Raw genomic sequence first — 20084 nt, forward strand, 5'->3', positions numbered from 1 at the left:
GGATATTTCTCTTTTGCCTTTTACCAAGGTACATACTTAATGATTTGATAGATTTGACCGCCCAGGCGGTTTTTGTTTAAGATTAAGGATATTTTAGATATGGGGGCTGCTGGATAGCTCATTTGATTATGAATTATATTTAATCTCAGGCGTGGCATGGTGGTGCAGTGTATAGTACTGTCACCTCACAGCAAGAAGGTCTTGGGTTAGAATCCAGGCCTGGGCCTTTCTATGCGGAGTTTGCATGTTATCTCCTTGTCCGCATGGGTTTCCTCCGGGTACTCCGTTTTTCTCCCACAGTACAAAGACATTCAGGTAGGCTAATTGGAGACTCTAAATTGCTCATAGATATGAGTGTGTGAGCGAATGGTGAGTGAATGGTGTGTGTGCCCTGCGACAGATTGGCGACCTGTCCAGGGTGTATTCCTTCCTCTAACCCAATGCACACTGGGATTGGCTACAGCACCCCCGTGACCCTGACCATGAATAAGCAGGTATAGATAATCGATGGATGAATGTTTAATCTCATTTTCTGTCAGAATTGCTTTCTAAAGCTTATATAACCTCAGATCACTGCACTAAAGGAAATAAATACTAGGGCATTATAAAAATATTTTGCTTATAGTAATTGTGTATAAATGCTAGGAATTTAATGCATTATATGTACACATTCTAGTAACGTGGTGTTGCACTAGTTGATTTGAAGTTATGTGCGGTATATTTTTTGCATTGAACCACAAACCTAAACCAACCATTGTAAACCTGACAATTTGTCAGAAAATTCTGTAAATATCTAAGATGTCCTTCATCGCACATATATAAAAAAAAAAAAAACTCCAGAAAGTGAACTATGCCTTTAAGGAGGTGACACACAGAGGGCTCATGGCACCTCCTACGTCCTGTGAAAGTACTATGGCCCCATTGTTCCTGTTAAAGCCCATTTTTTAAAAAAGGGAACAATACCGCTAGCTGCCACTCCTGCTCAGACCTACAACACACAGTATCAGAATGATGTACCTGTAATACACATAGTATTGATGTAACACACATATTGTTTCGGTAACAGTACCTGTAGCACAGCATCAATTAAGGTGAGGGGTGAGTATGTAAACAGGTATGTACTGATTATCATGATCCTACTATGAACACAAGGTTTTCCAGATTGATATTAAATATGTTTTTGTCCCCTGTAGGGGACATGAGCCTCTGGCCTTAATCTCAAGAAACATTTTCAACTATGGTGAAACCAACAATACAAGGGACATTCAATAAAAATGAAATAAATACTATTACAGAAAATATTTTCACTGCAATGTATTTTTGTCATCCAAGACACTTGTATTATGCTAAAAATACTCAAACATTTTCTGCGGGAAAAGGGATATGCCAAATTATTATTCAAAAATGAGCACAAATTACAGCTAAATGTTTGCCAACATTTCACAGAAACTAAACAAAGCATATTCCATGCCAAGCATACAGCCTGTTTTTCTCTGCTTCTTGAATACCTACTAGTCAGTCTTATTTTCGTCATATTGACATATATTCAGTACAGGCCAAAATGATTAGGCCACCTGTGATTTTTTCAAAAAACCTTAGGTTGAGAAGAATGGGCCTCATTCACCAACCGTTCTTAAGAAGAATTTTCTTCTTAAAACCCACTTACGCAGTTTTCACGAAGATTCTGACATTCACCAATGTTTTCTTATTTGGGATTTGTTCTTAGATAAGAACAGAATCTACGCACACTCAAGTGTTTTGTGCAAAATAATTGGTTATTGCGTTTTCTTCAATTCTACAGTTGTATAATATTATAGGATTTAAATTACAATAATATTTTTATCATTTATAATATTTTTAAATAATTCTTTTCATTATTTTACAAAGCATTAACGTGCCAGATTCCGCCTCAGAGAGTGGTTGCCTCAGCGGGAGTTCATCTGTAAATAAATTATAAAAATCAAACCATTGTAGTGACGTTTTATTTTTGGGGGTTTCAATTATGCAATGTTTGGTCTATACTGCAAAAGCACGTTTAAATTTTGAATACAAACTAAGCACTTAGGTAACACTTTTTAAACACATAGACATGTTGAAGAAGAGAACACTTATTCAGAGGCGTCACTGGAGGGGTGACACCAAAATGACTGGCAATAAATTTTTTGTGCAGTGTTTTGTGCAGCGACGGGTTTACTCCGATGCACTTTACTGCCGGTTTATTTAATTAGCGGTATTAATGTGAGGAGAAGCGCTTTGTCGTTTGAATGCATAACAGGCAATTCCTCGTGTCCACTCCCACCAGTATTTTATTATTTTTTTTTGCCTTTTTTTTTTACTTCATCAGTGGTGCGCCCTACTCCGGATACCGCGTTCCCTGAACGAGTAATATCACCCCATGCATCTTTTTTGTGTTCTTTTATATCCCCTACTGACGCTACTAAATATGACAGGTCGTTTGCTGTTCACTTCCCGCAGCAAAACCTCCACTTCAGAACTACTGAAGTTTTTCTTACGTTTGGAATCCGGTGCTCCACCGTCTTTAGATTTTCGTTTGGGCATTATTGACTTTGTTCGCTCTCAACTTTTCTTTTCGATTTCTGTGTGTGCACGCTGCCCTGCAGTCTCATGCCCTTTTATGGGTAGGCTATTGGCGGGGCGTTTACCTATGCTAATTAGGAACAACTGGCACGCGCTTTACACTTACTAGGACAATGGAATTCATCATTTGAAGAACACGTGCGAACAATTCTGCGGTTTAAGAACACGTCGTGAATCTGACGTAGACTTTTCTTAAGAATTTTCTCAAGAACTAATTTAAGAAAAAACTTAGGAAGATATTGGTGAAGAGGCCCAATGTTATTAATATATGTGCATTGAATGACAAACCAAAACTGTTAAGCTGAAGAAGGAGGCATTCCAGGCCTGGTTGGTGTTGGTAGCCACTGATTCAGCAGACTGCTACCGGCAGTCTGCTGAATCAGTGGAGAAGCAAAAGCCAGGGCATAGGAGGAGTTTGGAAAGGCCCTGGAGAAGAACTTTTGGTCGGCATTACTTCTGCTCCAAAGCTCCGAAACCAACCGCAACACATCATTGTGTGTTTTTCCTGTAGCCATCTTAAATACCTTACCCAGCATGGCTTGAGGATGTTTGCCCAGATTGGGTGATGCCGAGTTAAGGTGTAGGAGAGAAGGGAAGGGGGGTTAGACTAATTTATGACGAGGATTGGTCGACCTAAAGATTGCATTCAAACTTCAAGGGAAATGTTAGGCATGTAGACGTGCAGGGTCTCTGACCCCCAATATGGTGTCCTGCATCTTCTGGTTTGCCTCTTCTGAGACAAACTCTGCAGAAGGTGAGACCCATTGATTGTCTGCCTAGATTTTCCCCAATCACATTTGCTTTGATGGTTGTTACAGGGAGCCTAGGCCACATTCTTAGAAACAATATAATATTGTATCAAATTCACTGTTTCCCTCTCTAAGGCCATAATCTAAGCAAGTATATCTGACAGGTGTTAGGCTACCTGAGGTTTTAAAAAACAAGATAAGGTAGATAAGATTTCACTCAATTTAATTGCCCCTCTACCACCATCCCATCCCTCCAACACCCACTTTACAAAATGATTGGATATGCTTCCAATAATTAATGTAATTGTATTTAAAGTCAAAGGACGCTATTTCGAGGAAAGCTGTGTCTAAGATTACTTTTATTAAAATTCATCATTTTGTGTTATTGTAGGTAGAAATTGAAAAACTAAAAGTTTGTACTTTGGTTTATTGTTCAATAAATGTGCATATATTAACAGGATTCTTCTCTACCTAAAGTAAATAAAATTAATTTTAAAAAAAAACTACAGGTGGCCTAATACATTTGGCCTGTACTGTATATATTCATCATGTCTCACATTATGTAAGACTGGACACAAACTTAAAAAAGGGGCAATGTCTTTAAGTGACTACTGCTGACAGTGCTATTTTTCTCCTTGTGACAGTATCTGTAAGAAATTCTCTGTATGTAGCAAGATGATTGGGATAAACATTAGTCGAAAATAAACGTTGGGCAACAAAATTCTCCACTTAAAAATGATGTCTATTTCCATTTCACAGCACATGTAGCAATTACAACAGGGCTCACATAACCTTTTAATAGTATGCACATACAGACCTAGTGAATTAATTTCTCAGACTTCCACATTCCTGCAGATGGTTCTATATTGTGGGTTTGAGCACTTTATTTGATGGTTCAACACCACTGAGTCAGCAGTCATAGGAATTTAAAGATTAACATTTTAAGAAATTAGGGTTTTTAGAAACAATTTTGCTGAAATACAATTTTTGATCAATTTAACATTTTACAATGGCAATGTGTACTGACCTGTCTCAGGTTATGTAAACTGACATAACCACACAGTTAATTACATTATCAAAAAATCTGATTTATATGCTCATGATTTAATTACTGTGCTGAACAATAAATATGATTCATTATAGAACTTCTTGATGTTTCCAATAGAAGACAGATAATCTTAAAAGGCACATAGTCAAGACAATGCCTTACTAAAATGAGTGTTTTATTTATATTTGATCTTGGATCCTCTTTGGTCATAATACATATGAAATTAAGAAACCATAGCCCCTAGTCCCTTAGATCCTCTGGTACCGGCCTTCTGGTTGTTCCAAAAGGACTAAAAAGGCTTTTAGCTTCTATGCCCCCAGCCGTTGGAACACCCTGCCAGAGGATCTGAGGAACACAGAAACAGTAGATGGTTCCAAAAGGAAATTAAAAACATACCTCTTTAGCATGGCCTTTACATAGAATGCTCTTATATGCCCCCGATTTTTAAACTTTTAAAATTTTAAATTTTTAAATTTTATTTTATTTAATTTTATTTTGTTTTATTTAGCTCTCTCGGTATCATGTTTTTGGTATCTCTTTGTACTGTTTGTACTGTTTTCTATTTTCTCCACTGTAACACTTTTTAATTACTTCTTTCTTATTTTTATGTATAGCACATTGAGCTGCATCACTTGTATGAAATGTGCTCTATCAATAAAATTTGATTGATTGATTGATAGCAAATTACATTGCTTAAAATAGAAATAGTAGTAACTCTGAAACAGCGATGAAGACTACTTGGGGTAAACAACACTAACAAAGATTGTGATGCAACTCACCACATCATAATTAAAAATTCTAAAACAAACATATCATCGGTACAGCCATAGAGTACAGAATTACAAAAAGCTTTATACAATTATGTTATGTTTCAAGCAATATAGAGGGGAGTGTGTGACAACCTATAAATCTAACTGTTATCAATGTGAAGAAAGCATGGGGAGGAAGACTCTCTTCAAATATATACTACATTGACTGTATTGACTGTAATATATAATGCTATTTTCAGTGTGAAACTACTGTGAAATACTTTTTATTGTGTAATGGATAAAGAAAACTGCAGATGGTTGGTTGGGATAAAAGATGCGATTGGTGTAACTGACCTTTGATCTATTTTTTTGTTTAGATGACTGTTTACAGCTGGTAGTGTGAGATTAATTTAGTTGTAACATTTACCATACGCTGTTATCTCTGTAATCTTTGATTGAGCTACTGTATTAAGATGAAAGAAAGGGTAACCTGATACTGCGATCTGAAAAGATGTCAAGAATCCCTGATAGCACAGCCGGAGAAGGAGCAGCAATCTCAGACTCTGAGGATATAATAAAAAATGATTGGTGTAAGTAACATAGCAAGGATACAACGTACAAAATGATGTGACCAGATAACATAATTTATTATTATCCATCCATCCATCCTGGGCAGGGTTGTGGGGGGTGCTGGAGCCTATCCCAGCATGCATTGGGTGAGAGGCAGGAATGCACCCTGGGCAGGCCGCCAATCTATCACAGGGCACCCACACCATTCACTGGGGTTTCATCATACACACAATAATTGTATGGACAATTTAGATTCTTCAATTAACCTACCACATATTTTGTCTTTGGACTGTGGGAGGAAAACGGAAAAAACCCATGTGGACAGGAGGAGAACATACAAACTCCACACAAAGCCCAGGCCGGATTCAAACCCAAGACCTTCATGCTGTGGGGCAGCAGTGTTACACACTGCACCACCATGATGCCCTTATAATAATAATAATAATAATAATAACAATAATAATAATAATACGTATTATTATTATTATTATTAGTAGTAGTATTATTATGCCAGATAAAACAAAACGTTTATAACACTGAAACATGCTAGTAAGACACTTGTTTTAGGTGAACTCATGCAATGAGAAATCCATCCATCACTTCAGCATGGTTATGGTGTGAACAAAAAAAACAAAAACAGGTCCACGTGTACACGTTCAGCAGCTATGTCATATACAGTCTCTAAGCCATTTAAACAATTTAGTGCGTTCTTATGATTGGATCATAATTTTGAAAACCTTGAAATCAATATGCAAAATAGGTTTATATGCGCCACCTATTGATTATATAATTTTATCCCGGAAGCACGGCAGTGTAGGAATTTCCGGTTACGTCAGTGCGTCTGGACTCCATTAGGGGGTTGCAGCTGTTTTGAGAGAAACAACAACAAAAACGGAGAGAGAGCCGAGACAGGCAGAGACAGCGCGTTTTCAGCCGGGTTACGAGCTCTGAATCCCGGGAACTGACACCTCCTTTCCAACCCCCGGGCATCACAGGCTTCTAACCACGGCCGCTCTCGGTGAGGAAACTCTGGCCTCCGCTTCCTCCTCCTCCGACTCGGACACCGGCGGAGCGTCGCCGCCCCCGCGGAAGAAACACCGAGCCTCGGCGGCGGAGGGAGCAGGAGAGCCCGGGGCTTCAGCAGGGACAGTGGGCCTCTCTGCAGTTGTTTTAGGACTTGCAACTTCTCCACACCCTCCCGGACCCCCTGCTATCCACATTAACCGAACTATCGTAAATAACATCAACAGTAACATCATGCAGGCCAACGGGGCAGGACAGGCACAGGACTCGGAGCTTTCCTGCCTGAATAGCGCACAGAATGGGGAGTCATCCTCGGCCAGCGGAGCGCATTCTAATGGGCTGATTTCTAGCACAAACAATGGAAATACTGTCAGTACTAATAACGGGGCTTCGGCCGGTGTAGCCTCTGGGACCTCAGCCGCCTCTGCCTCAGGCTCGGAGGTCGGTTCCACCATGAAAAAGAAGAAACGTCTCTCTCAGTCGGAGGAAGATGTCATTCGACTGATAGGGCAACATTTACATGGATTAGGGCTTAAGTAAGTAATTCAGTATATGTTTTAGTCCAATGACTAGATAACAGTAATTAAAAATGATAAGCATTGTATATTATTCATGACAAGAGCAATATTGATTGGTAACCTTAGTTTTAAAAGAGATAGTCTGGGTTAGACAGACAAACATGGGGGAGGGGGTAGGTAGCTAGCTAGCTGGCTGGCTAGAAGAAGGGGTCCATCTTGCACAATACAGTGCGGTGTCAGTAATGCTGTGATCGTTTAGTTATGGCAGATGTATAAAAACAACCCACACAGCACTGACTAAACTATATTTGAATAATAAAACTAGTTGTCCAAACAACAGCGGTTAAATGAGGTGGTTGGTATATTTTGCTTGGATTTAAAACGCAGCAACATTATAGCATATAAATCAACCGAAATGTTGTTTGAATTCAATCATTAATACTTGTTCAAAGGACATATTTCATAAACGTTTGACACATGAAGACACAGGATTCAAATTAACCTATAATTCATCTAGACTCAAATGTGTAGGCATTTAGCAAGCTGTCTAGGCTATGGTAAATGCATTTGGATTTGTTGTTTTTGCTCAAAACCACATAGAATGACAAAAGCTGTCATATTTTTTCTAACGTCATTTGTTCTTCGTGCTGTGTTCTTGCTTTTGCCCATCCGTAGTTTCTTTGTGCTTTGACTTCTTTTGTTTCGAAACACATGGATATAAGACATTAAGCAGGTTTTTCATGTGAAGCAGGTGATATAATCGGGAATAACAAAGCTTGTAGCTACCAGGCTGTGTTCAGCTAGCCAACCATCTAGCCAGTCTTTGAGATGTCGTCTGCACATAAACACCATTTCCCTAACACATTTTGATCGCCTGACGGGGATGGTGGCAACCTAGGCACGTTACCTGGCTAGTTACAGGAAAAAACAGTGCAACAGTCTCACATTTTGGTGTTTGTATTGATCTATACCTTGTTTATTAGTCGTTTTCTCCAAATCTCAAGTGGCAAGATAATCACTTGAAGACATCGCTTGTATCAGCAATTAGCTAGCCAGCTAGTTAGCTACCTAACAGCAATCCTGACGCAAAACCAACCGACGTGTATTGTTGAAACGAAAATAGCTTTATTTCTACAAGGAAATCATTTCTGCTACTGGCCGTCATCCCAGGGTCGTCAGAACTGATTCCCAGTAGTGTCATGTTTCATAGTAGCAGTGGAATGCGCCCCGAACGGACTGTTTTGGATTAGAAACATTGGTGAATCTAATTATAGATAGCGCCTGTTATACCGATTACAGACCTACACTAACCGCACTAATTTTGCATGAGAGCACTGGACATCAACAGACACATAGGCTGTTTAGGCTTTGAAGAGAATAGTATTAAAATTATGTTGACACAATTCGCGTGGTGCTTCGCTTAGCGTTGCATTTTGCTTTCTGAAGAACCGTGATGGCACGTTGCTGTGGTTGGGTTGTCCTTGTACTTTGACACTGAGGTTTTGTGTTATTTTACAAATGGCATTTGCTCTCAATAGTGTAGATTATCAGTGGCTATGAAAACGCTACTGCGCCAGTCAGATCCCTGGCGATGATGTCATTGTACCGGACCCCCCCCCCCCATCTCACAAACACACACGAACATGTATAATATGCAAAATGAGGCTACCTGAAGACCGTTTACACAGGTGTTGTGTGGCATAAGGGGCAATACATAAGTTGCGTCTTGCCCATAGATTTTTTTGGTAAAATGTATTTTTGTTTGTCCTCCAGTCAAACCGTGGACCTGTTGATGCAGGAATCTGGCTGCAGGCTGGAACATCCAGCCGCCACCAAGTTCCGAAACCACGTGATGGAGGGAGAGTGGGACAAGGTGGGATCCGCAACTGCTCTGGTGGGGGAGGGTGCTGGAGTCTGCGGTTACAACACTTAGACAAAATCATTCTGCTCTAGTGAACGACTTAATCATGTTTTATGGTCACTCTCATAATGTTCCAATTGTGTTCATCCTGACCACAAAAGTCTCTCCGGTTCTTAATACTAGAACATTCCGGCTAGTCATACTAGAACATTCTTTTTAAACAAATAGTTATGTTTCCCTGTGTTTGACTTGTTTACCTGGTACTGAAGTGTGCATGCTGCATAGCTTAACTGCTGTCTGTCTTGTTGATAGCTAGCTCAACTATCCATCAAACCAGAGTTATTGCTTTGTTTGTTCAAAATCTATTTGAAAAATTTTATTGAGTCAATACCAGGCAGGATTGCTTTGTACTCCAATAATACAACAGCATGGTGGGGTCTCACAAAGACAGGCACGATGGTCTTCTGCACAACTGTGGCATTTTATTGACAGTTGTGCTACTGTACACTTCACTGTACAGATATCTTCATTTCCTTTTGATCATCGCAAAATAAGTCACTGCAGAAAACCTTATTTTGTACAGACGTACTTTTTTAATGGTTTCCCTGCCACTGGGATTAACTAATTAAGACCCTGTTTAACTAATTAACAAAGAGTAATTTACTGACCAAGGACAATACATTTATTTTTCATCTTCCCTGAAAGGTGACAGAATTTCCCTGGCTCATTGAAGCGGTCAGTAAATATGGGCTCTGGCGAAAGTATGAACATTTTTCTTTCCTCGATAACAAATGATATAGGCCTATTCACATTCACAAAGAAAAATGAAACTGAAATATGTTGCTTGCATAAGCTTTCAGACCTCTCACACCTCTCACATTAATATGTGATGGAAGCACTTTCCCCTGCAATGACAGCATTAGCTTTAAAAAAAAAAAATGAAATAAAATGTTAGTTAGTCTTTGCTTGCTGGCTGCTGGGTGATTTCCACCTGTTCTTCTTCACAAGTTTGTTTGAGTTTCTTACAGATCACAATTTGTTTTGTTTTGGGGTTGAGGTCAGGACATTGAGTTAGGTGCACGCAAGGACATTCGCTTTTATTTTTAAGCCTCTCGATGTAGCTTTGTTGGCTCAGTGGTTTGTTGTCGTGCTTGAGCTTTAAGGTCTGTTGCTTGAGCTTTAGGTCTTTAGTGGACTGTGAGGTTTTTTTTTTTTTTTTTTGTTTGTTTTTTTGCCAGTACTGTATTTGCCTGTGTTTTTCACTGTAATTTTTTTTCTAACAAGTTTTCCAGTCCCTGCCAAAGAATTGTCCTTGTAGCTTAGTACTGCTCCCACCGTGCTTGTGTGACAAGTTGGACATGTGCAGTGGTTTTCCCACATTTTTGCTGGATCACTCACTTGCTTTCTTGCAACACCCAGGCAGGATTATTTTGAGATGGATGTTTTTAAGTAATGTCTTCATTCTTGCCATATTGCCTTATGGGCTGCATTTATGGTGCGTTCTTGATATTGTTGGCTGATGCACATTTACTTCATTCTCAGTCACTAAACACTTTTATAATATTACTGGCCTCACAGTGGCTTCCCTCACCAGTGTGTTCCTTGTTTGGTTGCAGAGATTAGATGGGCAACCTTCTCTAGTCAGGGTCTGGTTGGTACAATGCAGCATGAACTTCTTGATGATTAAGCCCACAGTACTCACTGGGATATCCAGTCATTTTGAATTTTTTACATCCTTCTCCTAATCTGTGCCTTCTGATAACTTTGTCCCTGATGTGCTAAGAAAGCGCTGTCTGTCTTTTCTTACCATAATCCTCACAAAAACGTATGTTAACTCAGGCTGTCAACTGGGCTAAAATATTAAATTGGAATATTGTATGAAACGGCAATTTGATTATATTTGAATATTTATGGAAATTTGGTTGATGATTGCATTGCCATAAAATGCCATAAAAGGGTCAACATAGCTCAGGAGGTAAGAGCGGTTGTCTGGCAGTCGGAGGGTTGCCGGTTCAGTCCCCCACCCTGGGTGTGTCAATTTGTCCCTGAGCAAGACACCTAACCCCTAATTGCTCCCAATGAGCTGATTGGTACCTTGCATGGCAGCCTTTCACTGTTGGCGTGTGAGTGTGTGTGTGTGTGAATGGGTGAATGAGAGGCATCAATTGTAAAGCGCTTTGGATAAAAGTGCTATATAAATGCAGTCAATTTACCAAAAAAAAATTAACCAGTGTATAGAATATTTTTGACTGCTCTTGTTTATGGATGCAAGAATGGCACATAGGAAAGTAACATTTTGCTTAGAGTTTAGAGTTTAGTGACCAAACATCCACTATAACACTAGTGTTCTAGCTTTTTTATCTGCATTCAGCGCAGCACAACTGCTGTTTCAAGAGCTCCAGGTTAGGCTACATATGATGTTGTTTGCTCACAATGGCTAATGTGAGCAAACGGCTATGTCTTTACCCAAAACTATATAGCTGTACATTTATAATTTAGCAAAATACAGCAAATGTTTTCAGATGTTAACCTGTCAGGGTTCTATCTGACTAATGAAATCATTGATAGGCTAGAGAAAGCGAAATGTCATCATAGAATGTTCTTTTCATTCCTGCTATAACTTACTTAGCTTACATTACCTGTTGAGAAGAAGGGTAGCCAACTTTGTGTCACTTTTCAGACCTTTCAACTCCCTGAGCCCTCTCCACCAGCCAAAAGTCAGGCTGATGTTTACTCTCCTTTTCCCACAGCTTCTAGCACTCAGCTTTTGAGATGGATAGCAGGGTTTCTTGAGTCTAGTGCTGGCTGGGCTTAGCTGGCTCTCCATTGGAGTTGTGCACTTACAAAGTCAACCATTTCTTCACTGTAACACTAAGTGGCAACCAACTGTGCATCTTATTCGTGAGGGAAAGATGGGCGTACTATTGGCTCAGGAGCATTGTTTGAGCCAGTAGCTTCAGTTCCTGATGTATCCGTTGGACACAGTTTATGGCTCTAAATTCATTAGAAATTATGAATTCATAGTCAATATTTTGTTGTTGTTGAGGAAAACCATTACTTTTACTGTGCATCTTACTGCAAGCTCTGTGGATGCGTTATCTTAAAAAAATATTTGTTTACGTAAAAAAGTTACATATTGGGTCTTTAAACTTTTGTTTTCTTATTGATCACAGCATACACATTCTGTAAAAACAACCTGAGGAGCAAAATAGGCTACATTATCATACTGAACAGTTGATGTGATTTTAGCCACATGTTTTAGCAAAACGCATGACAGTCTACCTGGAGGCGTAGATTAAATTACATTTTAAATTAGTGTTCTTTCCTGACAGAAAAACAGGGTGTCAGATGTGTGCATGATTGAGCGAGTCTGGTATCTATGCTGAGCTACTGAGAAGTTGGAGCCTTTAAAAAAAAATAAAAAAAAAGTAGTTGGCAAATAATGAACGTCTTGGCAGTCCGACATGTCGCCATACAGTTGGCTGCTAAGGGATTGTCAGATTTTGATCACTTCATCTAGACAATTCACCTAGGTAGTTGACATTTCAAATTATAGTGAAATACTGCAGTTAAGTGCTGCATTCATTTTGGACAATCTACCTTTACATTTATAGATGACAACTGTCATGCAGAGCAGTTTGTGCTAGGAGCCATGGAAAAAAAAAAGGCTGACCGTAATGCTTGCAATACGTTGAACTGATATTGATGAACTCCAAACAAATGCAGTGGAAAAACGCTAATGACAACCAGGTATCGGTTATTGGTCGATCCCTGCTAAGGGGATAAACCCCAAGCTTCACCACAATTTTGATTCTTCCGGCAATGTTTTGCTATTTGCCGTTATGACAAATTTTTCTATGACATAATATGAATCGATATAGTAAGAACGATCAATATAGGCTACTGTGTATGATCCGGCTAACATGATCCTGCTACGATGTATACATACAACCAAATGAGGTTGAGAGTGCAAAACTTACTGACATCACATTTGTCAGCAGGAAAAACGGCACTAACGTAGGTGATGATGAGGTCAAGCTGGAAACGTAAAGAGTGATGTTGGCAGCATTGCTAGAGAGCAAACATCGTAAGATTGTGGACTTTCAAATGTTTTGCTGTTTCATAACGATACAGATCAATTTTTGCATGTTGTATTGGTTGGATTGGATTGTTGCTGTTTGAACTGACATATTGATTTGAATGTAGTCTCATTCAATTGGAGGCCCCCTGTTGTACAAAGTCACAACTGCTGCTGAAATAGCTAGGCTACATGCTGCAGAGCAAGGAGTCCTGAAATCATTACCCATTACATTACATTACATGTATTTGGCAATTTTGCTACACAATTTATTTGGCCATTAAACAACAAACTGCTAAACCATGTAAAAAATAAATGATGCATCTAAACGCGTTACTTCATCTGAATTTATTTTGAAGTAGTGTTTTCCCCCAGCACTGTATAGTCCTTGAGCAGTCCTTGTCTTTCGAGCTCTCGAGCCCTTGAGTACTCATTCCAGTCCCTACTGTATAGCTGTCTTTACAGCCATTTGGAAAGCATGGTGCTTGTCAGGTCAGAATCATTTTTGAACCTGTAAAGCATTTTACATTTCCCTTTTAAAATGTAATTTTAACAAAACAAATGGCATCATGATACCGTTCCTTTTTTTTTGGTAAGAGGTTTATTCTCATGTAGGCTACCACATATCAAGCTTTTCTTAGCAGAATCATGTGAATACCTGTGAATTACCTGTTGACTTTGTTGACCATTTTCTTCTTAGGGTCAGCTGAGATGTGTTTACAACAGTTCTGATTCATTTCAAAAACCTATGAGCTTCACAAAATATGAAATTTATCTTTACCGGCAGCATTTAGCCTACTTTTTTGAGGTGGTATCACTGAGCCTAGCAAGTTCAAATTTAGTTGCATAGTGAAAAATTGAGTAGTATATGTGAGTACAGTTGAAATTTTTAAAGGACATTATTGCAGTACTTTAGTGGCGTGGTAGAAGAACATGCAGAACTAATTGGCTATCATTGGAATTTGAGAGTTGTCATTTGAAGTGGGTGGGTAGGGCTGGACGATATACCGTAGCGATCCTTATAAAATGTAATAATGATCATTGCCACTATGTGGTCTATTGCCTTTCTTTAAATCTTTGTTTTTGAAATTATACTTGATGCGGTAATAAACATTCAAATTTCAGAGGCCATGTGAAAAATAATCACCACTGTTATCTATTGGGTGTTGATAAGACAGCCAATCAGCAGCAAGGTTTTACAGTTTCCATGGGATGATGTGATTGGTTTTTGTCAATCACACAAAAAATTTAAGGCCTATCATGAATAAACATGATGCATGGTGATGTTAAGTAAAATAATGATCTAGAGAGCTAACTCAAAAGCTTTCCAGTCTGTCCTTGCAAGAAAATATGGCAACATACCTTGCGTAATTGAATAACATTAAGTTACTCAATTCAGCATGATATCTAGGTTAAAAAAAATGTCAAACCTGCTTCGTACATATGCGTTAGGAAGCCCTGTTTAGAATGTCACCAGTGTCGTCTTGACAACCAACATATCGCTAATACATTATTCCAAAAAATATGCCTCATTTAGTTTGTGAGCTGCCTTGTGGCAAGGTAGGAGGAAAAACCCATTGACTCGCACTTGGAACAGAATACCAACAACCTCTGCATAATGTAGTTCACCCAAACAGAAAATCTGCCAAGTTACATCTGTCGGTTTCACCTTTTCCTCTCTGGTTAATTGAGATACCAGAGGTGGTGGAGTTTGATGATGTGAATACAGAGTTTTCTTTATCCTTCATTCACCCAGCATTATGTTAATGATGAAATGCAGAGCAGTTCTTCATTCTCCAGTCCTAAAAATGTGGTCAGATAAATTAAGTTGGATAGTTATACAGACAAAAAAGTAACATTACAAACCTAATCCATACTTTCTACTTCCAAATGTTTTCTGGCATTTATGAAATGAAACAAGTGGTTTAAGTTAAATTTGCAAAAACCAGGTGGATTGCTGCACTGCTCATGCTGGCCAATTGAGGCATCATGACTCCGGTAAATAGAGATGTTGACGTGGCCTTAGAGAACATTCATTCTCAAATGTCTTATCAACAATAGACATGAACTCCTATTGAAATGCTAATGTTCAAGTCAAAATTAACCTAGCATCCTGGTTAAAATTAGCCTAGATTGCAATAGTGTACCATGTCTAACCAGCTTGCTAATGTTAGAGTTATTCCAATAAAGCTTTGTAAGTTTTGTGCAGATTAAATTTGTGTTATTCATTTCAATGGGACATATCTTCTTCCCTGTGAGGCTCCACACCAAGCATCCATCATGTTGCCACTAAGTCATCCAAACCAGGGTACACATCGAGAAAAGGCTTGACGTGTGCAGAAATTCAAATTAAGCCTGCATTTTTCAATCCAGGATCAGGCCCATGCCAAATTACTACACTTTAGTAGTCACATACCCCCCATACCAACCCCACCTCCTAACAGAGGCCTTATCAGTTAGATCCTCTCCAGTCTCTGATAACAGTGAGTGTTTGAGAGTGCATTGAGAAACCCTGCCTTGAGTTGTTTCAGTGTTCTGAATGAATGCAGGCTTCATATGCCTGTTGGAGCAAAGAGCATGCAAGTTTGCTCAATTGTGTATTATACTTTTCATCCCAGGGCTGTAATTGGGAGCTTTATTTGTGTAGCTGTTCTGCTCAGGTATAATTATGCATGAACTTTGTACACAGCTACAAGCTTGATTATGTGTCTTTTTTGACCCCACGCACTGAACTGTACATATAGGATCTCTATTCTGGATCTTGGCTTCATGAATCGTGCTGGCCAAAATGCCCCGTGTTTTTGAATTCATGCTGCATGTGATGAAAATGCTGAACTGACTGTTTTCTTTTGCTTTGTTGTGACGCAGGCTGAAAGTGACCTCAACGAGCTGAAAGCACTGATGCACTCTCCCAGCGCTATTGTGGTAAGCCAAATCTGGTCTGACCGACAAGCTGAGCGAAAGAGCCCACAGGTTCTGGATAGGTTTTGTGTAATTGAATGAGCCGACAAATTCTGGAATTGGACTGTAAAAAGCTAGTCAGTAGAATGCTAGTAGTGCTTATCCTTGTTATGACTTCAATCTCTAGCTAGGTATTCATTTGGAAGTACACATTTGATTGTGTGGTGAGCGATAATCACATCCAGAAGCATGTTAAAAGTAGCTGTGGTGTGGGGAAAATATGCATTTGACAAAAACTGCCTGTAGTGTTGATGCTGAGGTTCTTTTCCAATATTAATGCATAGCAAAAATTCCCTTTGATTTAATGGCCTTTTCACATGTAGGAAAGTTGCCTTTTAAACTTAAAATCATCTCCAAGCTGTTATTATATGTATTTGTATACTCATTAGTAGTTGTCATTATTTTGGATTCCAGTGTTTTGTGAATTCTTGACTAAGCAAAGGGTTAGGAAGTGGCCTAGTTTTCTTTGTCAAATACTGGGGTTATGAGACATATGCTACTTTTGAAAATGCTTTGCTGAACTCCTTTAAGTTGTCACGTCATTTGAAGTATGTGCTGCTGTACTTGTACGGGGTACATCCTATTGGTAAATGCTAAATCTTTGAGCTCAGTGAGTGCTAGCATGGTTCACTTGGACCATCAAGAAAGGGCATATTAAAATTCTGCTTAAAAATTAAGCTTAGCCTAACTGGTTCCATTTTCTCATCATTTTACAATCTGTACATGTCATTTGTAAATAAAAGTATAACTAATGTTGATGGACAAGTTGTTGTATTTAAAATATTTTTCTTCTTTAGTCATGAACCATCACAGTCCACTGTATGTGCCAGCTAGCTAGGCCTATTTCATGCTCCCCTTTGCTCAGAATCAAGTTCTGTCTTTTGCAGCAGTGTGTATGTGCATTGTACCTAGCTCTGTAATTTACGCAGGTATTTGGACCGCTTCATGTAAAATTGGACCATTCATTTTATTTTTTTCTTGGAATTGTTCTGATGATTTTGCAATTCCATGATATAGCCTAGGCCTAGGAGTTGATGAATTATCATTATTGTGGCCTGGCAAAAATCTTTGTTCATCTCAGGTCTTCCATCAGCAACCTTTCAAGCCACATATTAAACAATCATTCAGTTAATTGTAGCTATAATTCTGTTGTCATTTAAATATCACTTAATCAGGACATCGATGAATAAAAATCTGCAAATGAAAAGAATTAAAACAAAGAATTCACCGCAAATAATTTTATTTTTTCCCACGCACACATGCTCGTTGACTTGTCATTGAAATGGTCCCTTTACAAAGTATAACAAATAGAGAAAGTAGCAGAATAAATGCTTGTATGCAGAATTTTTCATATTTAAAATAGGTAGACATTTTAAGGACTATAACTGCACAGAGCTGAAGCGTATGTTTCAGTAGCTGCATGTTTTTCTTGACATAATTTATATAATATTTCTTTCAATGTGTGAACATAATCCCACAGAAGTGACTTTGCTTCAGAGTTTACATATCTGGAAATCCATTCAGTAAACTTAGGTGTATATATAAAATGGCAGATCACATAAATTACTTTGCTAATTGAATAACTGAGGGCATAAGTTAGCATTAAGTATGTTAAGGATTGCAGCTTTCCAGGAACAGGGGTTCCCAGACAACTTTGATGATTTCTACCCTGCTGCTAATACTCTATGAATTTAACCGTAATACACTGTGGGGGAAAAACAGTAGCTAACACAAGTAGTTCGGTATTGTTAGTCATTTGATTAATCATTTTACATAAAGATCGCATTTGCTTTGCTAGAACCAGTACATGACGCATTTGCAGCTTGAACTTACAGTGCATTAGTATCTGTATAGTAGCCTATATGAAAGGCATGTTATCGCAGCAAGGCGTGAGGCGCAGTCTGTATGTCGGCCAACTCTTTCAAATCCCCCGGGGATTCATCCCTACCATGGCACCCTCTGAGCTTACATCCTTTCACTATCTGTTAAACTCTGCTTTTTCCCCTGTCAATGGAGAGCTGCCTGTCTGCACTCCTTTTGAAACAAATAAAAACATATTCTCAAATCACATCAGGGCTCTTGAGTATAGCTAACACTCATTAAAATGGAAGAAAGAAGAGGAATGTGCAGTGTATCCAAAAAGTACTGTTCAATGTCTTGCATGTCTCAAATGCAGAGGACTGTTCTGGAGACCCACTATGGAAAGAATGTGAAGGGCATCAAAGTTTAGTGGCTAATATTATCTCCAGGCTGTAGTCTATTTGACTATTTTTGGTTAGTACTTCAAAAAGCAGTTCACGACCCAATAAATATTTAGGAGCTGAAGGACTTATGCCTGGAGCAGTGAGAAGGGTCTTCACTTCACAAAGGACTGCTTGCAACCAAAACCACTATAAAAGCATTGAAAACCTTGGGATGCATAATGTGCTGTTTGCAAGGGGTTCATATCTGTATTGCATATCACAAAATATATTTTCACTGAAGAATACCTATGTGGTGCTGGGTGGCCAAACAATCAAGCAGGTGGGACCCTCTTGCTGTTTATGTAGTAAAGAAATTCAGAGAGTGAGATCTTGATGTAATGAATACAGTGAACTGCTTCACCCCTTGTGGTGTCAGTGCGAATGTTTAACTTCTTTCCACCATGGTTCACAGAGTCTAACTGGCAGACTCTGTGGTCAATGCTATTAATCCCTTCTAGAATTTTAAGTGCTTCTCCCAAGTCTCCCATTGATCACAACTAGACAACTAAATTTGCAACTGCAGTCTCTTTCTCTGTCAGTCCGGGACCTGATATTGTGACACTTCTCTACTATTGGTTAGGCATTACAATTACATCTTTACTTTTATGGAGCCAAAATCTGAGTGTGAAATTTTAAATATAGTCTAAGGTATTATAGAGATTTAGTATGATTTTTGACATGGGGCTGGGTGATTTATTTTGATAATTGTCACAAATATATTTGCTACTGTAACAACAAAATACTATTGAGAGTTATGTTCATTATTCATTTTTTCCTGTTGAGTTGTCTTCATTCCTCAGCCTATGTCATCATGTAGCTTGTGTGCAGAGAAATACAAAAGCCAGTCATGCTGCAGGAATAGGCTTGCTCAACAGCTTGAACCTTGCTGTACGATGATGTACACACACACACACACACACACGCACACACACACACACACACAACACTAGTCAGAATAACCAGGCCTGTTGAGCAGGAAAGACACACAAGAAGAGCAAGTATGTGGGTGACAGCGACTGTGAGGAGTGTGGACTCCGAGAGGGAGGAATTTGTTGCTAAGAAAGGTCTCTGCCTGTGCAAAAGTGTGTTATAGTTCCATATAAAATGAGCAATACAGGAACAAGTTTATGAGGAAGGGGCTTAATGAAACACAGACGATGGTGCTATCGCCGTACAAAAAAAGCATGTTTTATTGCATATCTTGACACATTGACAGATGCTTTTGTTTATTAACAGTGCTGTGAGTGGTCCAAAGCAGTGAGGTGCCACCTGTGCATTCCCCTTTAAATTATCCCTCCCTGATGCCATGACTTTTATGACACAACAGGAAACACCCCTAAACCTTCTCTGACCTCACAACTTTACTTGCAAGTCGGTAGTTTTCAGTTTCTCTAATCAGCACTCAGTGGTCTTCTCCTTTGACATCAGCTTAATTTGTTTTCATTTTTGAGAACATTAGATCAGTAGCATTGTTTGTTACCAGTTATCAACTATAGACAGGTTATTATTGTGCTGTGTCATTATGTGCTGTCTGTCAGAAAGCTGATGTTGGGGGTGGGGGATGTTTTAATCTCATCCAGTTTACAGCTCAGTTGATTATTGGTTATTAACCTGTAAAACAGTGCAGCTGCAGCTACAAGTGCAGCTTTATAGTTATAACATGAGCCGTAATGAAAGTAAGCATTC

The 20084-nt window shown here is 38.9% G+C and overlaps 1 protein-coding gene across 1 annotated transcript in view; it reads left to right on the forward strand.

Moving 5' to 3' along the window:
• Window positions 1-6669: 6669 nt before the first annotated feature.
• LOC118230315 (WD repeat-containing protein 26) overlaps window positions 6670-20084 on the forward strand; it is a 32684-nt gene continuing 19269 nt past the window's right edge. The window contains exons 1-3 of the mRNA XM_035423199.1: window positions 6670-7273; window positions 9029-9128; window positions 16063-16119. Of these exons, the coding sequence (XP_035279090.1) occupies window positions 6972-7273; window positions 9029-9128; window positions 16063-16119 (459 nt within the window). The 5' untranslated portion in view covers window positions 6670-6971. The remainder of the gene's footprint in view (window positions 7274-9028; window positions 9129-16062; window positions 16120-20084) is intronic.

This window comes from Anguilla anguilla, chromosome 6, assembly GCF_013347855.1.
Source record: "Anguilla anguilla isolate fAngAng1 chromosome 6, fAngAng1.pri, whole genome shotgun sequence".
NCBI lineage: Eukaryota > Metazoa > Chordata > Actinopteri > Anguilliformes > Anguillidae > Anguilla > Anguilla anguilla.